We start from the raw sequence: 14065 nt of genomic DNA, 5'->3' as shown, positions 1-14065 counted from the left end.
TAACTCATTTAACCTCCTGTCACAATTTTATGAGATGGGACTTTTGTAGATAGGGAAACGAAGGCATGGAGAGGTCCACTAAGCTGTCCAAGGTCACTTGGTCAGGAATATCAAAAAGTCTGGCCCCAGCATCTATGTCTCTACTGCCAAACACTGCATGTGTGTGCAAGTGTACATGGCCATCATGTGTCTCTATGTGCTTATAAAGTGCCATGTACAGTCAGCAAGGATAGACACCAAACTCGTAGTGATGGCTGTTTCCAACAAGGCTTTAGGTGGGAAAATAGGAAAGAAAAGCCTCCATTTTTCTATTTAAGTATGTGTAAATTATTTTTTAAAATTATAATATTTGTTTTAGTATTTATATTCTAAATTTTAAAAACAAAAATAAAAATATAACATCTTTAAGCATCTATTAGTTGCTAGGCATTGTGTGGTAGAGAGAAAGACATCAATATAGAAAAGAACCACACCTACTGTCTGGCAGCCCACAGACTAGGTGGGGAGAAACAGATGGGTTAAAATTTTGTTTGATGACTATTTCTTCTTAATTACTTATTCTGTGCCAGACACTGTACTAGTCACTTTTCTTAAGAAATCCTCACAGTAATTCTGATAAGTGAGAATTATTTCCCCCATTTTGCAGGTGAGAAAATGAAGGCTGAGAAAGATTAAAGGACCTTCCCAGTATCAGTGTGATAGTAAGTTGAATCAAGCCAATCATTGTTAAATTTAGGGGAGATATTTTTCCCACAGAGAAACACCACAGTGTGTTCCCAGGCATCTCAAGTAGACATTATGCAGACCACATGATTTGTATCTGTCTCCTCTCCCCATGGAACTGAAACTCTCCAGGGGCCCTTAGGAGGGTAAAGGTAAGAAAAGCAAGGACTTCTGAGGGTCATTTCCTCCAAGAAGCCAAGCCAAGCTGCAAGAAGGCGACGTCTCAAACTGTTGCTGTGATAAGACAAATCCATCTTCACTCTGGGAGAAGCACCTGTTCCCTGGCTCTCAATGGGAGATGCAAATGGCCCTGTGACTTAGACCTGTCTGGCTCAGCCACAGCTGTGCATGCCTCCTCCTGGGACAGTCACTTCTAGCCCTGTGTGCCACCCTAATGACAATGCAACAAAGCTTCTTCCTAGTGTTTGGTGTGTGATTTTTTAAAGCTTTCCAGGGCAGGAGACATCTCGGGGTCTAAGCTTGGCCAGACCTGAGGTTCTCAGCCCTGGTCACATGATAGAATCACCAGGGGAGCTTTTACAAAGCCCAATGCTCAACTTAGGTCAATAACCTTAGAATCTTTGAGGGTGGGACCCAGGCAGCAGTACTTTATTATTTACATTCTCTAGGAGATTCCAACATGGAGCTAACATTAAGAACAACTGGGGCCAGGCGCGGTGGCTCACACCTGTAATCCCAGCACTTTGGGAGGCCGAGGTGGGCAGATCACAAGGTCAGGAGATAGAGACAATCCTGGCTCCCACGGTGAAACCCCATCTCTACTAAAAATACAAAAAATTAGCCGGGCGTGGTAGTGGGTGCCTGTAGTCCCAGCTACTTGGGAGGCTGAGGCAGGAGAATGGTGTGAATCCAGGAGGTGGAGCTTGCAGTGAGCCGAGATCGTGCCACTGCACTCCAGCCTGGGCGACAGAGCAAGACTCCGTCTCAAAAAAAAAAAAAGAACAACTGGTTTTGTCCAAGACTTTGCAAACTTCCATGTGCATGGGGATCACTGGGGCATTGTGTTAATAGATTCTGATTCATCACATCTGGGCTGGTTCCTGAGCAGCTGCCTTACTAACAATCTCCCAGGTGATACCAGTGCTGCGGGTCAATGGACCACACTTGGAGAAACCAGGGTTTAGAAGAAAAAGGTCTTGGCTTGCTTTCTTTTCCTATTCTTTATGCATGGAGCAAGAAAGGTGCTCAAACCATCTAGGATTGGTGAAATGGATGGGAAAATTGGCTAGAAATGACCCATCCATCCACTATCCATCCTTCCACTCAACATGTGGCATTCTAGAAACTAGGGATTCAGAGTTCCAGGAGATCACAGTCTAGCATGGGAAACATAGATAAAAATTAATCATAATATATAATGATACTACCACTTATTGAGTACTTCCTGTGTTCCAGACCGCATGCTAAGCCTGTTTAATTGTTTACCTTGTAATCCCACAACAGAGTATGACAAAAGCTTTGGGAATCATAAGAAAATATAGGTAATTCCTCACGCAGTGGAATGAAGGGTGGTGGACACTTGCCACACTGCTTCTGCTCCTGTTGTGGGAGGACTAGAGGGGGCTCACTCCTCCCTGCAGTTGATTTTCACTTGGCATTGGAGGCTTTTAGAGGGAGGATCCCAGACTCCCCCTCTCTGTCAGTGCTAATGAAACTGGACTTTCTTTCATTCCTTGAAATGAAATGAAATGAAATGACCTGTGACAGGTCCTTTTCCAGGGATTGAAAGGGTCTGGGTAGGATAAAGGCCCAAGAACATACATCTATCTGCTTCAACCTTCCGATTCCCTCACCACTTCTAGAACTATTCGCAGGAATAAAATACAGAAAGGCAGGGGTGTGTCTTATGAATCCATTCAATGTGAGACTTACACTTTCAGATATATGTGGATCAATGAGCGTGGGCTCCAAAGAGAGCTCTGAGGGTAGGGAGAACTGGAGTGCTGTGTAAGGTTATATAGCTTGCGCACTGCACAGAGCACATGAGGACTGAAATTCAGCCCCACTCCATGCCTTAAACCTTGTGTTCCTATGCAAGGCTGCAGTTGCCACAGGGAGAGTAGCTCTGTTCTATTCACCAAGGCCCCATCCAAGCCATGTGCCCACAGGACTGTATCTGCCCAGTGGGGGCCCTATGTATCAGTGAGGCCCTGAAAGAGGGGCTGGGAGGAAAGGCTGGAGGAACTGAGATGACTAGCCTAGGGGAGAAAAGATAGGCAGGCTTATGGCTTCAAAAAACTACAATGCTATCCACCTGTAAGTAATACAAATGGACTGTCCTCTATGTGAAAATGTGAAATTCATACTTTCTGAGCACTAACATGACACTCAAAGGAAATGCTCACTGGAGCATTCTGGATTTTGGATTTTCAGATTAGGGACACTTAACTATTAAGTATAATTATTTCAAAATCTGAAAAACAAATCCCAAATCCAAACTACTTCTTATCCCAAGCATTTCAGATAAGGCCTAATCAATCTGTACTACTAATAATTAATATTGCTAGACTCCCAGCAAAAACTCTAAGGGCTCGATAATATTTTATCCCCAATTTTCAGATAAGAAAACTGAGACTCAGAGAGGTGAAAGGAAGGAGCAGGCACAGGGGCCCCATGGATGTTCTGATGGGGACCTGGCTCCCTGTGTCAGGCTTGATTTGTTTTGTGTAAAAATCATTCACACCTCTGTTTCAGGAGAAAAATAATGAGCTGTCTTTAATTTCTTTGACCTCTAAGGACTCCTTTTATAAATAATCACTCAGGAAGGATTTGAAAACCCTGCTGATCATCTGAAGACCGCCGCAGAGCCCCATCTGCTTATAAAAATGGAAATTGCCAGCACTGTACATGGCTTCACTTCTGGTCAATATTTTGATTTTCTTGTTTAGAACTTTAAGATAAACACTGACTCAGCCAGAACATTGTTTATTCCCCCCAGATACATCAGTCTCCATATCCACCTGAGGGGCAGACAGTGGGTTTCTCCTTCTGGCCAAATGGCATTTGCATTCTAAGTGTTTAGTGAGGGCCATGCACGGTGACAGGAAGGGGACAGGGGCCAGCTGAGATGGCACTACCTGGGGTGCCATCCTGTCCTCTGGGCTCTGCCTGGTTGGGCAGGGTCGAGAGGCTCATTGTAGGGGGTCAGAGCAAGGCCTTCAGTTTGCCTTTCTTATTGAATTTAAAATATTCAAAAAGGATTGAAGAAAGAATCCAAACCAGAGTGATCTCAGAGAATTATAGAAATCAGAGAATATACACTTAGCGAGAAGTGGGGATGTCTGGGTCACGTTCCTAAGCCTTAGGAGAAGGTCTCGCGGGAGAAGGGGGCAATTACCAAGCTGTCAAAGACAGAAACTGGGAGCAAGTCCTGGAGATGGAAGAATATTTATGAAGCATTTACCTGCTGTGTGCCAGATGCTTTATAATTATTCAGTTCTCACAATAACCACAGGAGCTTATTATTCCCATTTCAGAAATGGGGATACTGAGGCCAGACTCATGTGATTTGTGTGAAGTCTTGCAGCCGCTAAGTGGTAGAGCCAGGATCAAAACCCAATGTCTTTCTCCAAAGATATACAAGCGACCCATAAGCACATGGAAAGATGCACAGCCCTGTGAGTGTACTGAAAATCAATGAATTCTACACATCGCGGAAATGCAATTCAAAACCACAATGAGATATCATTTTACACTCGCTGGGGTGGCTGTAATCAATAAGACAGATATTAACAAGTGTTAACAAGAATGTAGAGAAATTGGAACCCTTATACATTGCTGGTAGAAATATATATGGAGCTGCCACTTTGGAAAATAGTCTGGTTATTCCTCAAAAGGTCAAATATAGGTGCCGTATGATCCAGCAATTCAATTTCTAGGTATATACCCCAGAGAACTGTAAACGTTATGTCCACACAAAAACTTGTACCTGCATGCTCACAGCAGAATCAATACTAATAGTAAAAAAGTAGAAACAGCCTAAATACACATTAGCTGAGAGATGAATAAACAAAATGGGGTACATCCATATGGTACCAAATATTTTAATTACCAAATATTATTTGGCAATTAAAAGGCATTAAGTACTGAAACATGCTACAACATGGATGAACCTTGAAAACATTATAGGCAAGACAAAATGCAGAGTAATGGTGGCCTAGGGCTAGGGGAGATGGGGGAGTGTTTGGGTGTGTGTGCGCGCACGCGTGTGTGTGTGTGTGTGTGTGTACGTGTGTGTGTGTGTTGGCAGAGCAGTGGCTAAGGGGTGCAGGGTTGCTTTTTAGGAGTAATGAAAATGTTGTAAAATTGATTGTGGTGATGGTTACATAGCTCTGTGAACATATTAAGAGTCAATGATTGTACACTTTGGGTAAATTGTATGGCATGTAAATTACATCTCGATAAAGCTGTTAAAATGATGTCCTGACTCCAAGTCCAGTGGTCTTGGGCACTGTTCTCTGTCCACTGTCTGCCCCTGGCCTGGACGCTGGAGTCAGGCAGAGCCAGGTTCAGGATGCAGCTTGTCCACCCCACTAGCTTGTCCTAGTTTCCTTGAACAATGTGCTTACTTCCCTCAGCCTCAGGGCCCACCTCTGTGAAATGGGCATCAAAGGGAGTAAGTGTGATTAAAGGAGGGATTACACAGCACATTGCACAATAGCATGCTAAGTTATTAAGTGTGCTCAATAAACGTAGGGCATGACCAACATCTGTCAAAAATTTAAATAGAAGGAAAAATAGCAACCACATTCCACAGTTAAGACATAATGAAAGTAGACATTTTGGTAAATTATTTCCCTCTTCCCAACACAGCAAAGATTCTTTTCACCTGGCCCATTCTATCAATTCCAAAGAAATGGCCACTCCAGAGAGAAATGTGAGGTTTCTTCCAAAAATGGAGTTTTGCCAATACCCATGAGCCTCTAGATCCATCTCCAGGGGAGGACAGAGCCACTCGGAGCCCCCTGGAGTTCTGAGCCCTCCCGCCTCACCTGACCTTCACAGGCTGTTCCTACACACAGGGCACTGAACTTACATTGACTCCAGCAGCTGCATGTACTGCTCGTCGCCTCGGCCCCCTTCTACCTCGTGGTCCAGCTTCAGGATGATTTCGTTTTCAAACTGAAGATGTAGGAGACAAAAATCAACAATAACGTTAGAAGGCTGAGGGCTGAAATTAGTCAATTCATTATTTCAACCAAAGCTTTAGGGAGCGCTCTTTATCTCCCAGGTTGAGTGCTGGGATCTGGGAATGCAAATTGGAACAGAATACTATGTCTGCCTTTTTGGAGTGCCCAGAGAGTGAAGGGGAGCCATGGGTGATAACTGCTAGAGAGAGAGAGAGAGAGCACGTGCGAGAGCGCGCGAGTGCAGGAGAGGGAGAGAGGGAGGAGAGTCAGGGAAGACTTTTCACAACTCATGTTATTTGAGCTTGTTTTCAAAGGTTAAATAGAAATTTCCCAGAAACAGAAAAAGGGAAAGGACATTCCAAGAAGACAGCACCACATGTGCACAGGCATGGAGATATGTGACGGAACACAGAATCTTCAGGGAATGCCATGTTTCCTGGACAGCTATTGTTTCTGCCCGCTTGGCATTCCTTCATTCCTTTCTCCATATTTTGGTGATCACACCAGTCCTAACCACAGTCCTTGGGGCTCTGGTGGGCTGAGCATCCCTCCCTAGTTCCAGATGTGGAAACCTGACACAGGCCTAGCTCCTAATCAGTATATTTCATTGCCCAGGTCCCAGAATTAATAAAGGTCTGGACTGAGACAGTGAGACTCTAAATCTGAGGCTTTATTGGACCTCTTAGCAAAATGAGTTGCTCATTTTGCTCAACCTGAAGATGGAAGTTCGTGAGCCTCAGGCTGCTGCTGACCACAATGAAATAGTCTGTCTGAGAATTACACCAATACAGAGGCAAGCAGAGAGGGGAAGATACAGAGAGACAGAGACCTGATGCCATTTGTGAGCCCCTGCATTCAGCCACACCTGACACTTTCCCATTCATATGAGCTCATCTGTGTATATATCAGCCAGTTTGAATTGGAGTTTTGTTCCCTGCAACCAAAGAAATGATGAAAAATACTCATAAAACATGGAGCAAATGTCAGGTCTCAGAGAGTCAAGACTGGTGACAACGGTAATGATCAGAGATCAGATTAGGTAAGTGATCTGAAAGCAAGTATCCATTTACAGTTCCACCAAATCTTGTTGCATTGAAGCCACAGAATGTTTTGTCTCCCTACTTTCCATGTTAAGAAGCATTTCACCCACTGGAGTGCATGGCTTATTCAACACATTGTTTTGAAGTCACCCAACGTCTTTTTAACATGATTTTGTTGCAAAATGGTTTGTACTGTTTTAGTATTATACCCTGAAGAGTCCATCCAAATTATGCAGTCCACCCTTCCCTCATTTTACCATTAAAAAATAAACTGGCACCTGGAGAGGGAAAGGGGAGCTTGGCAAAGGTCACCAAGACCAAAAGAGGACTTGGGGAGTCCTGACTTCTAACTTGACCTCTTTACACCCGGTCTTCATAATACTTCATGAAGTCTGGAGGTCACGGATCACCTTTAAATGTGACAATGCATGAAGAGCAGCCAGCCCTTGCTTGGTACAACCCTCGGTGCCAGTTATTATTACAGATGAAGAAGTAGAGGCTCAGGGAGTTTAAGTGACCTGTTTAAAGTCTCAGATGAATGGCAGAGACCTTTGGCAGGCTCTTTCCTGGGCATAAAGGATAGAGCTCCATGGAGTTGGAATCTTTAGGTGATGAAAAGGCAGGGACCACATTTGCTCTTCCCTCTGGTTCACACATCATCCATGATGCCATCGTTCCCTCACTTTTGTGCACAAAGGATCTAAGGGAGGGACCAAAAGCTTGTGCTGATACAGCACAAATGCCAAAGAATTTCCGGTGAGTTGCCTCAGTTGGGGAAGACTTATTGAAGGAGATATACCGGGCCTGGAAAAATGGGTAGGACTGTGATAAATGTGAAAAGGAAGGCATTCCAGATGGGGGAAATGGTGTGAGCAAAGCTGTCGAGGTGGGAATGTGGAGAAAAATGAAGACAGCAGTTCAGCTTGAGCAGAGAAGAATGGATGGACGGACAAATGAAAGGAAGGAAGGAAAGAAGGAAAGAAGGAAGGAAGGAAGGAAGGAAGGAAGGAAGGGAGGGAGGAAGGAAGGAAGGGAGGGAAGGAGGGAGGGCGGGAGGGAGGGAACAGACACCTAGATGAGACCCAGTGTGGCAAGAGTCTAGACTGCCAGTCTGCAAATGAATCACGTCCCTTCTATGGTGCATCCTGTCAAGCATTATGTCTGTGTTGAATATTATCCAATGTCAAGGGTTGGGGACTATCATGCTTAGAGATGTCTTCTCTGCCAAGCCTAGAGCAGGAAGAAATACAGCTAAGGGGCTATACAATGAGTCTGCTGTGCGGCTGTCTGGCTTTAAATCCCTCACCGCTTCCCTCTGCCATCTTGGGAAAGCTGGTAGGTCTTTCTAATCCTCAGGGTCAGGATTTAGATCAGGGACTGGCAAACACTTCCTGTAAAGGGCCAGACAGAAAATAATTTAGGCTTTGCAGGCCAGATGGTCTCTGTGACAACTACTCAACTCTGCTGCTGTAGCACAAAACCAGCCCTAGACAACACATACACAAATTGGCATGGCTGTAGTCCAATAAAAGTTTATTTACAAAAGCAGGTGGAAGGATGGATTTGGCCTGTGGGCCAGAGTTTGTCTACCCCTTATCAATACAATGGGCATAACAGTAGCACCTACAGTGTGGAGTAGCTATAGGGCACAGAGATTTTATATGTAAAGCACTAGCAAAGTGCCTAACATTAAGTGTGTGCTGTGTCCCTCGACTTGTCATCACCACTAATGTTATTGTTATTACTGCCGAATGTTACTAGAAAGCAGCGCAGGGGGAGAAAAGTGCATTTTTTCTTGTCTGAGTGGTTCACTGGGAAATGCTGGCATGATTCTTCCTGGTGAGCTGAACTTTTCTTTGGAGCACAGAAGTGGTTGAGGTAAATAAGCACTTGTCTCAGGGTCACAAAAGAGCCTGCCAGGAGGGAAATTACAGGGTTCCAGGGAGTGTGTGAGACAAATGATACCATACCACCATGCCTGAGCCCTTGGGGTGAGCTGGAGGGGTAAGGTCTCAGTCAGGCATATCCTAGGGTCAGTACTGTGCTCAGAAATGGCTATGATCACAGTCCGTGGCATTGAATAGACTTGGTTTGAGTCTTGCTTTGACTTTTTTCCCAGCCCTGTGACCTTAGCCAAGTTAATAAACATTTCTAAGGCTTAATGTGCTCATCTATTAAATGGAGATTTGAAATAGCATCTCCTTCATAGTGGTACTGTAACAAATTAAAGGGCAAACACACGTATAAGGCACTTGGCACATAGTAAGTGCTCAATAATTGTTAGCAAAGCTCATCATGCTATTGTCATTGTCATCATCACAGGCATCATACTCTCATTTAATCTTTACAACAGCCAAGGGAGAAGAATGTCATCATCCCCATGTTACAAATGAGGAGGCTGAGGCAACGTAGGACCTTGGGTGCCAGAGTGTAAGACTCTGTCTCAAAAAAAAAAAAAAAAAAAAAAAAGGCTCTCCCAAACATACACTCCATCATGATGCTGCAACAGTCCTTACCCCCAACACTGTGACCATCCAGAGTTGAGGATGTAGCTCTGGCTTCTCCAAATTACTTCCATTTTCATCCACAGCTACATGACTGCATCACATCATTGATTCCTTACCCCACTGCTGCGAGGTGGATGTTTGCTAATGAGTATCCATAGATTTGTATTGAGCCACTACAGAAGTCAGATTCTACAGAGGCCCAACACAAATCTTGAGAAGCTCTAATCGAGAAAGGAGGAGTGGACTCCAGGAGCCCAAACCTTCTGCCTGGGCCTCCCTCTTCCAGGAGACTGGCCTGATATGGGCCTCGTGTTTGCTTCATGCCTTCCCTGCATTGCTTCTCTTGCCTCTCCTGGCTGCTTTAGAACATCTTGGCTATTTTTATCATCTTGTTTTCCTAGAATGTTTTCTGATTGGAGTCCAGCCCTGTAGAAGTATGAGATTTGGGGAATGATTGCTCTTCCTCACACGTCTGGTGCTGACTTTGACATGGGAAGAGCAGAGATGTTATTAGAGGTCTGGATGTCAGGAAGATGACAAGGATGACATCAACACCAGTAAGTCTGCCTTTGACCTCCTCTGTTATGAAATGCCAGTTATCCTGGGTGGAAAGAAGTAGAGTTGGGAGGAACCTGGAAAAGAGAATGTCACGTGAGAAGGGGTGTCTGGAAGTCAGCGCAGCTTTCTAATTTTGAGTTGTCTCTAATCGTTCCAATTCATCCCCCAAAAGAGCTTGGGATGGGAACCTCTAATGGCAGTTGGATACCCACTTTACAGATGAAGAAGCTGAGGCTGAGAGAGGTTAAATAACTTACCCACATTGATTCAGCTTATAAGTAGGTCTATCTGAATCCAAACTACAGTACTGAGAACGCAGCAAGCACTCAGTACAGATTTATTGAATTGATGTAATCTTTTCCACATTATGTTCTAAACAATTTAAATCACCAGCTTACTCCATGCCAAGATGCAGTCTCAGCGGAATCTGCTAACATGGCTATCTCCGTCTATTAAGTAATTTAATGAGCAACGATTGAGCTCCTACGGTGTTCAGGCACTGTTCTAGGTGCTGCTGTCAGATGCTATCCCCTCTTCTTTCTCTGAGAGAAGAATTCTCTCCGGGATCTCCTGCCTGCTGAGGGCTCAGATCCCCATGCTGACTGGTACACAGTCCTGTTCTACAATCTGCATCTAGCCAACCAGTCTCCAAGGTCTCTATACCCCAGGACTCCCACTCATTCCCACCAATAGCATCCAGAACACCTACATCCCCTCCTTCCACAAAGAATTGGCCAGCAAGACAGCTGGTCTACTCGGGGCAAGGGGATTACTCAAGCAGTCATTAGCAAGCCCCATTATTCTAGGTTATAAAAACATTTGCTGGAATGCACCTCCCTGTGCCAATGTGGTTCCCCTGAATGACATGGGATGGGGGTCTAAATGCCTCCATCCATTCATTCTGGGAACACTGACATGGTGCCCACCACGTGCATCTCAGGCACTTGACAGGGACTGGGAGTTCAGGACTGAGAGACCAGCTTTGGCCCTCAAGAGCTCACAGTCTGCTGTGGAACACAGACCTATGAGCAGGTAATTGTGCTGTGTGGGACAAGTGTGATGACCGCTCAATCCAGGCAGGATAGGATACGTTTCACTCTGACTAGCATGTGTCCTGGCCAAGCCGGCCACAATGGGGTCCACCTAAGGCCCTCTTGCTGAAACTGTCCTTCCACAACCCCACCAAGGGAATCATGTGGTGTACCAGGGGTGGGACATCCAGTCCTAGACAATGGACAGAGACCCCCGAGATGGTCTGGGATGAAGTGCTGCACTCATGAGGCATAAATGTCATCAGTCAAACCCATCAGCTGTCTATGAAATTTGGGTGAGAGGTGAGACAGGGAAATCTGGCACAGAGCTTATAAAAGAAACCCAGAGCAGAGAAAGAGATTGCCCTGGGGTTGCCTCTTGTTCAGCCCCCAGAACCGTGAGCCACTGAGAGTCTAACACCTTCCTGTCCTAGTTCCAGCCTATGTATACTTGGCTTGAGAAAATCTTTGTCTCTTGTACCCAGATGAACCACTGCCCCAGGAAGCAGGAAAGCCTTTCCCAAAAAGTAAAGCCTCAGCTGAAGGGTGTCTAGGATCTCTTCGGGCAAAGATATAAAAGGAAGAGCCCATACAAAGGCATGAGAGCTAGAGAACTTCAAGAAACTGGCATCAGGCCAGAGGGTTTGGTATGACCTGGGAGCAAAGCCCCTGCTCAGTTTCCTCTTGGCTCTGCTATTTCCCTTAAGCAACCCACATTTTAGAAAGGGAACAATGTGGTCTTCTGGGGACCTGGTTCTTCTCTCATGGGATTATTTTGGCATCATGTACTAATGCCACTTTGCACACCAGCCCTCCTGGATTCTAGACCCCAGTCCTGGGGTTCACTCTCGTTCTGGCCATCAAGGCTGCTTGGGATTCAGCAGGGTGTCACCACCTCCCTTTCCTGGAGACACCTTCCATGACTGCTTACTCTGAACCAAAAACCATGCCTGGGCCGGCATATCCCCCAGCTGAGCTCCTATGAAGCATGCCGGCTGGTTTTCACATGGGCATCTGCCTCATTAGTCAGCCTGATTGTCCTGTCTCTTTTGATAAGGGAGCTGCGAGGAGAAGTGATTAGGGAACATGCTCAGAATGAATGCACACTGGAGTGAGGAGCCCAAGGAATGACTCTATACGGAGAAAACAGGTGGGTGCATGCCACAGAGAAACCAAGATACGAGAATCCTTTAGGGAAGGAAAATCACACTAGAGTGAAACTCTCTGAGGCTGCCAAACATCTGTCAGGTCACAATCCAGGCAACGACCAGGTCTTATTTCTTTTTGGGACATTGTACACCATCAGGCACTTGGTGTGTTTCTTTTGCACACCTGTTCCCAGGAACTCTTCTAAGGCACCCGCTGGCCTCAGAAGTGGGTCTGAGGGTAAGTAAACTGCCCTTCATCTCATGGCGTGTGCCCTTTATGTGGTCCCAAGCTGCACAGACCTTGCTCCCACTTAAAAGGCAGCAAATTCCAAGCTGCCTTCAAACACTCAATCCAAGCTTTCACCTTCCACTCCCCTTATCCCAACTGCTCAGATACGGCCTCTTTCTCCATTTGACCTACTCAGCTAGATTTCTTTTCAGGCTCTTCACAAAAAGGCAGCTGGCCACTAGCCCTTCTGGCACTAGAGTCCCTATAATGCTACCTCTCACAGTGATATCATCATAGCAAACTAGTCTCTTATTCCTCTCAGAACAACTTTCTCCCATGTGAGATTAATAGGATGGAAAATCCAGTAGATGTTTCTTGCACAAATAAGTTTAAGAAATGACAGATCTGTTTGCCATGGAATGTCTCAGTGCCTTGACTCTATTAATATGCACTGGGAATCTCTAAGATGGGTTCCAATATGCAGTGATTTCCAAAGGTATTTAACCTTGAAACCCTCTTCCCTGGAGCATCTTGTTGGATCAGTGCTTCATGGACATATTTAGGGAAAGCACTGCTCTAGCAGATACCATTCAGCCAGTATTACTGGGAGATACTGGTGGCTGGATAGTACGGGTTGCAGCATGGGTTTAGGAATCGCAGTGACCTGCTTGTTGCAGCCTTTGTTCTGCTACTTTCTTGATTGTGACTTTCAGCAGATGACGTCAGCTTTCAAAGTCTCGGTTTCATCTTTAAAGTGGGTAAGATAAGATAATGTTACCTACTTCATAGAGTTGTAGTTTTAAAAGACTGCATGAACTAATACATAGAAAATAGGTGTCATATGCCTGATATGTAGTAAATATCTAAAGTCAGTCATTATAATCATCATCATCATCATCATTAGATGCAGATGAGGAAGATGAAAAATGCACAGAAATGAGTATAAAGCAAGGCAGTAGATAATAGTCATACCTTAGACATCAAATAACAGGAATGGGGAGAAAAGACCTTCTAGGTGACATGGCATTTGGATGGGCTTCACAGGATCAGTAAGAGTTTAGAAGGTGTTGAGAGGCAGGGTTGTGACTGTGCAGAGACGTAGCAGGAAGAAAAAAAATGCCCGAAGGACACCCACAGAGGCAATGCCATTCAGGTGGGCTGTGGGGATGGTGGAGAAGAGGTAAGGTGGGGAGAGTTGGAGAGGATGGCTGAGACATTCTTCAGAAGGCTGGAGCTGGGAGGGCCGGGGATGCTGGCTAGAGGGTGTGAGCTTTATTCTGTGGGGATTAGGGTATTAATGGGTAAAGGAAGGGAAATATCCCTGAGGATCTTAAGGAAAGGCAGTTTGGAATCTGCTGCCTTTTAAGTACCCATTTTAAGGCAGGATATGGTAGGAATAAGAGGTAGATGCACTGGGGGAGAGAGGAGGGTGAGAAGCTCAGTTAGAGGTAAAACTGAGGATGTGGGGCAGAGAGGACAGGGGGTGAGACCTGAGGGAACGGTTCAGGCAGCCTTGATGGGACTTAAAGACCAACCTTCCTAAACAGGGTAATGTCACTGAGCAGTGCCGGGAGCCAATTGTGGCAACTGGTGCTTCTTCCACTGCCAGAGCTCCCAGTGTGACCAGGCCCGGGAAATGGACCTCATTGTCCAAGTTTGACGAAATATTCAATGACAGT

The 14065-nt window shown here is 45.3% G+C and overlaps 1 protein-coding gene and 1 non-coding gene across 9 annotated transcripts in view; both read right to left on the bottom strand.

Moving 5' to 3' along the window:
• The window catches only part of DOCK2 (dedicator of cytokinesis 2), a 442545-nt gene that overhangs the window by 49734 nt on the left and 378746 nt on the right, over positions 1–14065 (bottom strand). For all 8 annotated transcript variants that reach the window (XR_001718032.4, XM_016954162.4, XM_063811659.1 and 5 more), the window contains one exon: positions 5780–5865. Coding sequence is in view for 7 of the 8 variants with exons in the window: in XM_016954162.4 (XP_016809651.1) it covers positions 5780–5865 (86 nt within the window). In the remaining variant the exon portion in view is untranslated. The remainder of the gene's footprint in view (positions 1–5779; positions 5866–14065) is intronic.
• MIR378E (microRNA mir-378e) lies at positions 5146–5253 on the bottom strand. Its single transcript, NR_106652.2, is given in 1 exon segment — positions 5146–5253. It is a non-coding gene; the product is annotated as a microRNA mir-378e (primary transcript).

This window comes from Pan troglodytes, chromosome 4 (genome assembly GCF_028858775.2).
Source record: "Pan troglodytes isolate AG18354 chromosome 4, NHGRI_mPanTro3-v2.0_pri, whole genome shotgun sequence".
Taxonomy (NCBI): Eukaryota; Metazoa; Chordata; class Mammalia; order Primates; family Hominidae; genus Pan; species Pan troglodytes.
This window is presented reverse-complemented; position numbering and strand designations above follow the sequence as displayed.